Genomic DNA, 12,366 nt, shown 5'->3' with positions numbered 1-12,366 from the left:
GTATGGGGACAAAATGTCCCCACAAAGATGGCAATATCCAATCCACTTGTCCTTGTGGGAAAATTTTTTGGTCCCCATGAGAAAAAAAGCTTCTAAATCATACAGAATGAAGTTTTGAAAATCTAAAAAAGCTGAAAGTTTCCTGTGGGGTAGGTTTAGGTGTAGGGTTGGGATAGAGCGATAGAAAATACAGTTTGTTCAGTAGAAAAAGCATTACACCTATGGAATGTCCCCATAAAACATGGAAACCCAGTGCGCGCACGCGTGCGTGTGTGTGTGTGTGTGTGCATGTGTGTGTTGGTAACCAAACAGTTTTGGTTATCGTTAATTTCTGAATGTAAAAAAAAAAATGTAAAAAAATGAATTGTTCTCAGGTTTTCCATACTCAGATGTATCATACACGTATGACAATTTTATTTCAGTAGCTTGTTGGGTGTTGTTTGTTGGCAGGATACTATTTTTTATTTTTGTCAGTGTTCATCATGAAATATCTTAAAGCAGATAGTTCACCAAAAAAATTGAAATTCTGTTGTCATTCACTCACACACGTTGTTCCAGATCCTTAAAACTTTTGTTAATCTTAGAAACATGAATATGTCTTTAATGAAACCTGAGGTTTTTCTGTTCCTCCATTGGTCAGGGTAATGAAGAACTTTAAAACAAATGCAAATAGGATTCATTTCACACATTCATTTGGATTAGTTTATGGCACCTTTATGACCTTTTGAATCTTATAAATGATGACAGAATTACATTTTTTAAGTAACTGTCCCTTTAAGACAGGGGTGTCAAACTTCATTTCTGGAGGGCCACAGCCCAGGCTTATTTGAAAAAGACATAGTATGTGTGTTGGAGAAGGGTTGGAACTAAACTCTGCAGGGCTCCAGGAACTGAGTTTGACACCCCTGCTTTAAGAGCTTTAAAATGGAAACATTTCGCAAGGTGTTGCATCTGGATGGATCAAAGTCAACAGTTTCTTCCTAATTTCTTCAGTGCTGAGCAAAACTAACTGCTGTGCCGTAATTTAAATGAGTTTCACTTTGTGGCACAGTTAACGATATATACCAGATTTTATAATTAAAATGGTCAAAAATGTTGCTTACTACATTATATCTGATTTAGAGATCAGTACTAGGGCTCTGCATGATTTATGGCAAAATTGATGAGGCTGATAAATCAGTCATAGCTTTACTAAAATCATTCAAGGCTAGTGTAGTGGCTCGAATGGCAGTATGATATCATTTATTAGTCGCCACGCCCTTTGTATGGGTTAACCTATGATATGCTCCCTGGGAGCGTATAAAAACGAGACGTTATGGCGTTCCTAGGTGCCTGGGTACTGTCTCTGCCATTCTGTCCGAGGACCGCCTCTTCCGGTTGGTGAGCGCTTCCTGTGGCTCTTGTGGAGTTGGACGCGGTAGCTGGCTAGCGGCTGCTACCTCTTATAGTGGACTTCTCGTACTTCATTGATTGGTCGCTGCTTGTTATCTGTATGGATTTACAACTGTAGTACAATATCTGGTCTCGTGCCGTGGCAGGACAATGCCTCCTGTCGTGTGATCACGCTGTTAGATCAAAGGCTGTGGCCATAAAACGAAGGAGCAATTGGCATTTTAGATAACTCTTGGGGCAACATTTTTCGATGCTGCTGTCTTGTTCGCACTACATCGTCTGGGTCTTGCGTTGCAGCTGAACTCTTTTTGTTTGTGTGTGTGTGTGTGTGGGTGTTTGCGTGTATTTTGATTGTCATATAATTTTGTTGGTTTAGTTTTGTTTCTTGGTTTTGTTTATACTGTGTTGTATTTAATTTTGTGTAATATTTGAGTTAATTGATATTGAATGCCAAGTGAAGGTTAATGTGAATTACATTTAAACTCTTCAGTGATGTTGTTAAATCTAAGTTTGAAGACCAGCTTGTAGTAAGATCATTTACAGGGCCGCAAGGTTTTCTGGCCTGTGTGTAGAAGCTGGTTATTCATTTCTTTTATTTGTTTACTTATTTGATTAACTATTTCATGAGTCATTTATTTGGGTTTTCAGGGTTTTTTTTTCCTTTGTTTATTTGGAATTTATTTTGTGATTTCTATTTAAAGTGTCATTTGGTGATGTCTAGTTTTTGTTGCAGGAGCTGAGGTCCAGGGCGGGCAGCTGGTAGTCTTTATGCGGTGGAGGGTTCCCTGTCACTGAGTGCTGTGTGCTGTGCTTGATTTCTGCATGTGTGTATGGTGAGATATTGTGCACCTGGTAATAGAATTTGCAATTATAGGAGCCCTAGGCTCAGTTGCTGCCTTCCCTGACCCGGGTAAACCTTACTTTTTGTTTAGTGTATGTGAATGTGTTGGTTGTTTTGTAGTTTTTTTACCCTTTCTTATTGATTGTATTAAATAAAGTTTTGCACTTTTGATATCCACGTCTTGGGTCCTTTTTGCACTATTGAACCTGTTTGTTCCTTTGTGGGTAGTTATTAGTTTCCCTTGTAATAGGGTGGCGTAGTCTGCTACATTTAGATTCTGCTGAAACTTGCCTTATACCTTCCCGCCATACTAGCATTACCCATGATGTAAGGGAAAAAAAAAATCTTGTCAACACTGTCTCTTTCTGTCTTATTTACTGACTGAAAGGTATCATGTTGAATGTTGTCCTTTCCCCTCTTTCTTTGGCCTCAATTCCATCTCTCCTATCTTCTCCTCTCTTTGATGAACTCTTGACTGAGGTTTCTTTTATCTGTCAGACATCTGTCTGTCTGTCAGTATCTGCTGCCCTGATGTATGTGAAGGTGTCTGGAGTAAAGAGTGCACCTGTGATCGCTTTGAAGCACTTTGACTGTGTAATTCACACATCGGCTAGGATCCTGGACAAAAGTAACAGCATATCTTGCCACTCAAGGCCACTGAGAATAAACTCAAAATGCAACTGACTGACATTTTACAGATTCACAGAAAGTCTGTAATGTGTCACTTCCATTCGCACCACAACATCACTCCTCTCAAGCACGCAGGCAGCCCAGCTCTCTGGCTGTTTTCCTGGCTGACCACTGCTTGTGACAAACAGTGAATATCTCTGGCAGATCTATATGAGGGACACAGATGCTTCACAACATGTAATTATAGCTTCATGAATGAGGTGTTGGGCAGAGAAAATCAATTAGATCTACATACAATACCAACAACAATTAATAATTAGCAAATAAAAGCAACAACAATTTGTAAAGTGTGTGGTATTTTATGTTTTAAAATGGTCTTATAAGGTTTTTTTTCCCCATGCAAATATTTCTAGCATATAAATATGCAACTCTCCATCCCAACCTTACACTTGCCAAGAAAGCCCATACCATGTATCTCCAAAATGCACCAAACAACCTGTCTTACACACAATCCATCTCTCTCTCTCTCAGCAGCAGATATACCCGTCAGTACAATGTGCACTCTTAGCTCACTGTGGACAGACACAAACAGACGTCAGCTCTATCTTTGCTGATTCCTGTGCTCACTGACATGTGTCATCTTACATTTATTTCCGGTTGTGCTTAGGAGCAAATATATATCTTTGGGTGGGCTGACTTGGCTAGTTTTGACATGATTTTAGGTGAGAAAATTGCATTAGAATGTGTCTTAAATAAATAGTATTATAAACATGGATACATTCTAATTAAATAAATAATAAAAAAGGCAACAGTGGAAAGGAAACCTGTAAAAAAAAAAAAAAAAAAAAAAGTACACTGCAAGAAAGGAATTTTTTTATCTTCATAACACTATTACATAACGCTATGTTTTGGTTTACTGTTAAAAAAAGTGATTCTCAAAACACCAAAATAATATAGTAATATGTAAATTCTGTAAATGTTTTTAAATCTTATTAAAATAATCACGTTCGCTGAGCGAGGGAATGAGGAATTCTTCAAACAAAAAGACTTCAATAACTCAAAAAGGCAGGGAACACAGAATGACATAACAGCGGAAAACACAGGGCTTAAATATACAGGGCAGAACGAGATAATTAATAAGACACAGTTGGGGACTAATGAACTAATAATCAACCTAAATGAGGACAGGAACGGGAAAACCCAAATAAGGACATAGAGGGAGAAACTAGGGCAAGGAAGCCACATGGGGAGCAAAACAAAACACAAGAGAGGACACAAGTCTGACAAACATATTTAATTCATACTTCAAGTTACCTCTATAAAAACCTAAATAAATATACACTTTTGGTCACAAGTTAGTATTATCAAGATTTTTTAATGTTTTTGAAAAGTATCTTATGTTCACTTTTGCAATTATTTTATAAAAAATACAGCAAAAACTGTAATATTGTGATAAATCATTACAATTTAAAACAACTGTTTTCTATATAATTGTGTTTCAAAATGAAATTTATTTCTGCAATAGCAAAGCTGAATTTCCAGCATCATTACTTCAGTGTCACATTAGCTTTCTGAAATCATTCTAATAGGCTGTTTTGATGCTAAATAAACAGTTCTTCTTATTTTCAATACTGATAACAATTTCTTTTTTTATCTTCTTTTTTTTTTACTGATAACAGTATTTTTGTGGCAAAATTAGATTTTTCTTGGACAAATAGAAAGTTCAAAAGAACAGCATTTATTAGAAATGGCTTTAACTGTAGTGTAGCATGGTTTAAAAAAAAATAATAATAATTGAAAAAATCTTAAATAAAAACCCCTGCTCTATTGTCTCATTAACTGTGCTGGATCTTTTTTTATTGTGTTTTATACACACACACACACACACATTGGTATTGGTGGTTTATGGGGACTCAATGGTTTTATACTATACAAACTGTATTTTCTATTGTGCCATACACCAACCCTACACCTAAACCGACTCCTTACAGAAAAATGTGTGCATTTAAAAAAAAAAAAAAAAACTCCATTTAGTATGTTTTTAAGCCTTTTGAATTACGGGGACATAGGCAGTGTTCTCATAAACCACCTTCATATTGTAATACCTCTGTCATACCCATGTCATTATACAAATTTGTGTCCCCATAAACCACCCATGAGCAAAATGTTTTGTCAGAGCTCACTCAACAGCGAAATCTTTTTGTGTCTGTCTTTCTTGCAGGTGTCCTGTTGTGTTGAATTCAGAAAGCTGTGCTTTGTGAATAGTGTTGTACTGTTGAATGAAAGGGTGAAGTGTCAGAAGCTGAAAACTTTGAGTCAACCCTTCTTCTCTCCCTCTCTTTATGGTGAGACAAGTTCTAAACATCTGCCAGAACACAGTGCCAGACAAATATCAGCTATCAGCCACCTATCCTTGCCAACAGCACTGCCTGCTGCATATATATATTTATATATATATGTCAGTCTCATTTTATTTGTATGTTTGTATCCATGTACTTTCAAGTGCAGTACTAGATTAATTTCAGGTGCAAACTGTGCAATAAAAAAGATCACAACAACAAACAGAAGAGGGTGAAAGGTACAGCACACCTGTACAGATGCTCATATTCAAGAAGCCATTACTGAACAGAGACACTTCAGTAACATACATATTTATGTCAGTTTACACTTTTTTGTGGTGAGGTTATACCACATCTCAAAAAGCAATAAAAGACCATTTATGTGTTCTTTCTGCAATTGAAATTCAGGTATTTCTACAGCAATACATAAAACTAGATATTTTTTTTCATATTGTGAAACCTTATATAAAAGAGGACATCTTGGGGTTTTCTGTGGTATCCAATTTGCCAAGATTGAAACATGATAAACTGTTTTTCCTGTAGCAAACATCCGCTATTGCAACTATCATTCCTTTGACTGGAAGATCTCAGGATGATACACACACTCAATGACTGATGGAATTTGTCAGAATCAATTCATCCCTAATTCAGTCGCTCTTGAATCTCTCTGTTTTTGCATCTCTCCAGTTTTTCAGCATCTTTGCCTCTTTTTCAATGTGCATCCATATTCTTGATTTTCTTGTTTTGTCACCTCTTTTTCAGTAATGCACAGTGCTCCGTCAGATTCAGATGGCGACTCACTGACCGTGTCTACGAGTTCCAATTATCTACATGCATTTCAAGTACTGTGTTGTCATGTCATTTCATATAGAATTAAGTGTAATGTATTTTTTGCCTAGAACCACACAGTTGTGCTTGTGTTCAGCTTCAACCTTTTTTTTCAAATATAGAAAGTTAGAGAGCTGAGTGTTACAAACAGGAGAACTTGTGTCCTTGTAAATGGATTGTGTTCCAATCTTTCACTGGTGTGATAGAAAAAAATAAGGCAGGCGCAAGGTTTAGGGCTGCATGGACAATTTTCCAAGATTCAGAGCATAATATCTCCATTTCCAGGCAATCAGGATTTACTTTAGGGCACTGTAAGTGCTTTCCATTTTCGTAAGATAGCAAATCCTTATTTTGGAACAAATCCTGACACTTGTTACTCACAGATATGGGTTGTGGTAGACTTGCAGTAATATTTTCAAGAGACAGCAATCGTTAAATTCATTAGTATGACTGATTTATTTTGACTTCCATGACCATCAGTGCTCACAACGGAAGCAAAATGGACCCTGCTGCTTGCCATTTTAATGTGTTTGAATAATAAAGACATCAACATTTCATTTGCAATTCCAAAATAATCAAAGGGGCATAATGCATATTAAATCATTTAACTGCTACTCTTGTGGTTTAGAATAAAACACAATACACTGCAAAATGTTTTAAATATTGTTGAATCAACCCAACTGCATTAGGTTAAATCAACAAAAGTATCTAAAGATCCTAGTTTAAACAGAAATAGCTACTTAAGGTAAAAAAAAAAAAAAAAAAGCTACATATTTTAAATATATTTTAAAGATGTAAAGATGTTGTTTGCCTGTTTTATTTGTTCCAGTAGTACTAGTGGTTTTGAACTTAACACTGACATCTATTGGCCTGGTACTCGGCTGGATGTTGCATTGCACCGATCTGCGTGCTGGAGCTGCGGGTCGTCATGGCTTGTTTCATCAATCCAGCAGAGACTGCTTGTTTGGACATTTTTTCACTCGTACACATTCTGTTTGGACTGGCGAATCAGCATGTCTGGACTTGCTAACATCTTGTCAACTTGAACTTCTGTGTTATGTTGGACTGCTTGTTTGGACATTTTGTTTTTATCTCACACTCATTTGATTTGAACTGTCTGGTGGATGGCACACATGATCCATAACAGCATTTTAAGGAATGCTGTTTACTCAGGCTTGTGTGCTATGCTGTGTCTGTACGTACAGTGTATGTTTTTGTCATATTGTTGAGTTGCTTGTTTTGTTTAGATGTATTTTTCTGCTTTGTGCAGTAAAATTACTTAATAACTGTCAGAAAGTAAAATCAACATTATTAGTCGCTGCTGGTCATGTGATGTCGCACATGAGGACACACAAGAACACAAGATACAGGGGGCGAGGTAGGATCCAGATCCAACTCCTCCAGGTTTGTGCAGAGAGTTCCTCAGGGGCAGGGGCTCAAATGTAAAAAAGGGGCAATATGAGGGGGGGGGGGGGGTGGCTATAGGTCAAAACATTGGATACATTACTATTTTATATTTTTGCAAGAAGCCACTTATAGTCATCAAGCCTGCATTTATTTGATCAAATCAAATTTTAATATACTTTATTAATTTACTTTATTTACTTTGCATTTTATGCAATGTTGAATTATTATCAATGTTGAAAACCTGTGATACTTTATTTTCTGGATTCTTCGATGAATAAAGAGTTAAATATGAACAGCATTTATTTAAAATATAACTTTTGTAACAATATACACTACCGTTCAAAAGCTTGAGGTCAGTATTTTTTTTTATTTATTTTTTTATTCAGCAAGGATTTGTTAAATTGATAGAAACAGTGATAGTCGATATTGTTAGAAATCATCTCTACTTTGAATAAATGCTGTTCTTTTAAACTTTTTATTTATCAATGAACCCCAAAAAAGTATCACAGGTTCCAAAAAAAAAATAAAAAAAATAAGCAGCACAACTGTTTCCAACATTGATAATAAATCAGCATGTTAGAATGATTTCTGAAGGACCATGCATTGAAGAATGGAGTAATGATGCTGAAAATTCAGCTTTGAATAACAGAAATAAATGATATTTTATTAAAAGAGTATAATTGTATATTAAAATTAGGGCTGTGTATTGGCAAGAATCTGGCGATATGATATGTATCACGATACAGGGGGTTTGATACGATATATTGCGATACTGTAAGCAAGGCAATATATTGGGATATTTCTTATTTTAGGAATAGGATATATATTTTTTAGGAAAGCGGTCATTCAGAACACACCACCTTATGCAAACCTTAGCAAAAAAAAAAAAAAATAGTTTAACCAACACACTGCGATCTGCATTTGCAATAATCAGTCCCTATAACATTCAACATTACTGAACCACTTTTTGTGCAGTATGAGTAAAGGGGGAAATATTCAAGTGCTTGCATGATTCTTTAGTTAACCCATAGGCTACTCAGAATTTGTGCTCTGCATTTAATGTGTACACACATTAGTAAACATACACCCGGAGCAGTGGGCAGCCAATGCTGCGGCGCCCAGGGAGCAGTTGGGGGTTCGGAGTCTTGCTCAAGGGTCTCACCTGAGTCGTGGTATTGAGGGAGGAGAGAGTGTTGATTATTCACTCCCCCAACCTACAATCCCTGCCGGACCTGAGACTCGAACCCACAACCTTCAGGTTACAAATCCAACTCTCTATCCATTAAGCCATGACTGCCCTTAAATGTATGTATAAAAAGATATATTTATAGACTCTTTAAAGGTTCACAGTTTAAGTTTACAATTGTGACACAATCATAACATTTGATCTGAACAAAAAATGACATCTGCTTAATATCAATGAAAAATAAAGTGCTTTCAGGATTCCTAAAGAAAACCAAATAAATACAGATGTTAAACATTCTCAGAACTTTTTAACTTGAATTTCACAGGTTTTTCAGTTTGTATTTACGTTCAGCGTGGAATCGCCGAGACCGCGACGCGAGCACCGCCCCAACTGCACAAAACACCCCCGAATTATGAGAGAAAGCTGCAGCTGCAGCTGCGAGTGTTGATTATTCACTCCCCCAACCTACAATCCCTGCCGGACCTGAGACTCGAACCCACAACCTTCAGGTTACAAATCCAACTCTCTATCCATTAAGTCATGACTGCCCTTAAATGTATGTATAAAAAGATATATTTATAGACTCTTTAAAGGTTCACAGTTTAAGTTTACAATTGTGACACAATCATAACATTTGATCTGAACAAAAAATGACATCTGCTTAATATCAATGAAAAATAAAGTGCTTTCAGGATTCCTAAAGAAAACCAAATAAATACAGATGTTAAACATTCTCAGAACTTTTTAACTTGAATTTCACAGGTTTTTCAGTTTGTATTTACGTTCAGCGTGGAATCGCCGAGACCGCGACGCGAGCACCGCCCCAACTGCACAAAACACCCCCGAATTATGAGAGAAAGCTGCTCTACTCTTCAACACGGGACGCGGCAAGCGGCAGAACACCTGTTGCCCGGGACGGACATTACCCCAAAAGTCCAAATGGTGCCACACTTCAGCTTTGTACATCGAAACGAGAACTGGAACAATTCTTTCATCCTCCATTACTGGCAGCGAACTATATTAACGCTAACATTAGTGGAGTAATCTAATGCTAGTATTTCCTGTCACTGTTTAAGTTCAGAAATGACTGATATCTAGCCGTCGGGATATGAACTCAAAACGAAACAACTGCCATGAATCTTGTATGATTTATTTTTTTTTTTTTTAAATATCGATATTCCGTTTTGGAGAATCGATACAGTATCGCCAAACAAAATATCGCGATACTCAGGTGTATGGATATTTTCTTACACCCCTAATTAAAATATATATATATATATTTTTAAATTGTATTAATATTTCACAATATTAGGCTAGTTTTTTCTGTATTTTTGATCAAATAAATGCAGACTTGATGAGCATAATAAACTTTAATAATGCTGCATAATTATCAAAAAATGGTAATATAATAAAGTCCTTTAACGTCACCATTTTGCCAGCCTACACTTCACATAATGGGCCTGTAGGTGGCACTTGGGCTTCATTAACTATGATAGTTTCATCAAATAGTAAACGGTGTACATATCATACAAAAATATAAGTGAATTGAATAGCCTACTGATTACCATTATTGCGACTTTTGGCGCTGCACGGTTTTGTGCAGTGCTTTTGTAGTCATTTAGCATGTATTTTCCCAGCGATGTAATTTGATTTATAAAATGAGACAAACCGCAGATCCAGATCGCTCCACAAATAAGCTTGTCGGTCCCATGTCATTTTCAACTGATTTATGAATAAGAACGAAAAATAACCGCTCCACTTATTGTCCAATTAAATTTGAACTTCTTGTGCCAGATCATTGGTGTAGCTACATGACTAATGGGCATTGGTGAATTATGTAATATTCTAAAATATGTAATATATGGATTTTTAATTAAATCGACACTATAGCTTTGATTATTGATGAAATTTTAAAAAAAATATTGATTGGCTTGTTTTTTCCTTCCGTCGACGCATATGCACTCATCGAAAGAACCATATGGCTCGAGAGCCTATGGTTTCCGAAAAAAACATCTCCACCCCCTAGACGTGGCTCCAACCAAGCCCCCTGGATCTTTGTTCTAGGGCTACAGAGGCGACCTGCTCCATAAAAGAATTAAACAGCTTTTTCTGGAAAACTGCTAAGAATGGAGATTTAATCTTAGACTATGTGAGTCTACATTATTTCTAAAACGTGCTTTTTATTTATTATGTGGAAACAAATTATTGGGTGCACATTTAGCCTAACATTTTACGCTGTTTAAATACTGTCACTAATAAATCGTGGAAATCCGTGACAATGTTTGGATGTATAACGTTTGTTTTTAAAATAATCAGGTTGAGAGATACTACGCAATAGGTTGTTACCTTTTATTAGACACTTAAGGTTCTTCTAGCATACTCATGCATAAGACAAAACGCAGTTATAACCACGGCTTTATACAGAAATATAAGAAAATGCTCCTTTCATCCCAATCATGGAAAAAGTGTTGTGCGCGCTCACCTGTAGAACGGTTTTAGCAGTTATCGAGGACACGATAGTGGTGCATATAAATTCGTCTTTTATCAGTCGCTGTCCCATGGTGAAAAGCATCGGAGTGGCCAGGAGAAAAGACGCGACCCACATGGCGCTGATGAGTTTCTTGGTGCGGCTCCACGACATGATGCTCTTCGCCTTGAACGGGTGGCAGATGGCCATGAAGCGCTCCACGCTCAGGCTGGCGATGTTGAACGCCGTCGCATACGAGCAGCCGTCCCGCAGAAAGTAGTACCCTTTACAAACAGCCTCGCCAAAAGCCCACGGGTGATGCACCCAGATGAAGTTGTATAATTCAATGGGCATGCAGAGGATCAAGATGAGCAGATCGGATATGGCCAGACTCGCCAGGTGATAGTGCACCGTACTCTGGAGGTTTTGAAGAGATTTCTTCGTGAGAAGTGTGTACAGGGTGATCGAGTTCCCCAAACATCCGATTACAAACAACACCACATAAATCACAGTAACAAAAACTTTAGAATACATGTCTGTATTCACGTCCAAATCCTCCTCGGAGACGCTTTCCGTTTCATTGTCCAGAAATTGCTGGGACCGGTTCGCCGAAGAGAGAAGTTTCTGCGTTAAGATGCGCAAGTCTATGAAGTTGCGTCCTGATAGCGTAGTATTAACCTCCATGCTAGTTTTTAAATATCAACACATAACGAAGGTAAAAATTAAACAACGTTTTCCTTGCTGAGTTTTTCACATTTGAACATTTGGCGAGCTGTGCGCAAAGCTGTGGTGAACTGGGGTCACTGCTCTAAACTTACTCTTACAGGTCTGCGAAAGCGAGACGTTCAGAGGCTTTTATATGATGAGGAGGCGTACGAACGCAAAGCTTGAGCAATGACGCGGTGCCATTCAACGATTGTTTTTTTTTTTGTTTTTTTTTCTCTGTGAGACTGCGCCATAACCTTGAACATATGAAAGAGCGTTTCAGTTCTGAGTGCTTTATTGAAATGTCCTGTATATAGGTTTAGAAACATGTTGGATATTTAAGTCAGATGTTTTAGTTGAAGTAGGCTATATAATGTTTCTAGCACATTAGTTTCCATCTGTTCCAACTTGTAACAATAATTTCTGCTCTACTTTGATTTTTTTCCATTAATTTAATTAAAAATTGGTGAAATGTGCAAGCTTGATAAAAAAAAAACCCAACATACAGCCAACATATTCTCAGAAAACCATTATAAGTAATGTTATGTGCTAACTTTTTGAAAATGTTATT

At 37.0% G+C, this 12,366-nt stretch overlaps 1 protein-coding gene across 2 annotated transcripts in view; it reads right to left on the bottom strand.

Moving 5' to 3' along the window:
- The window catches only part of LOC306860748 (neurotensin receptor type 1-like), a 35,301-nt gene extending 23,379 nt beyond the window's left edge, over positions 1-11,922 (bottom strand). The window contains exon 1 of one of the 2 annotated variants that reach the window (XM_079402624.1): positions 11,106-11,922. In XM_079402624.1, coding sequence (XP_079258750.1) covers positions 11,106-11,774 — 669 coding nt within the window. In that variant the 5' untranslated portion in view covers positions 11,775-11,922. The remainder of the gene's footprint in view (positions 1-11,105) is intronic. The other variant, XM_079402623.1, reaches the window with a different exon arrangement.
- Positions 11,923-12,366: the final 444 nt, after the last annotated feature.

This window comes from Barbus barbus (assembly GCF_936440315.1).
Source record: "Barbus barbus genome assembly, chromosome: 41".
In the NCBI taxonomy this organism is placed as follows: Eukaryota; Metazoa; Chordata; class Actinopteri; order Cypriniformes; family Cyprinidae; genus Barbus; species Barbus barbus.
This window is presented reverse-complemented; position numbering and strand designations above follow the sequence as displayed.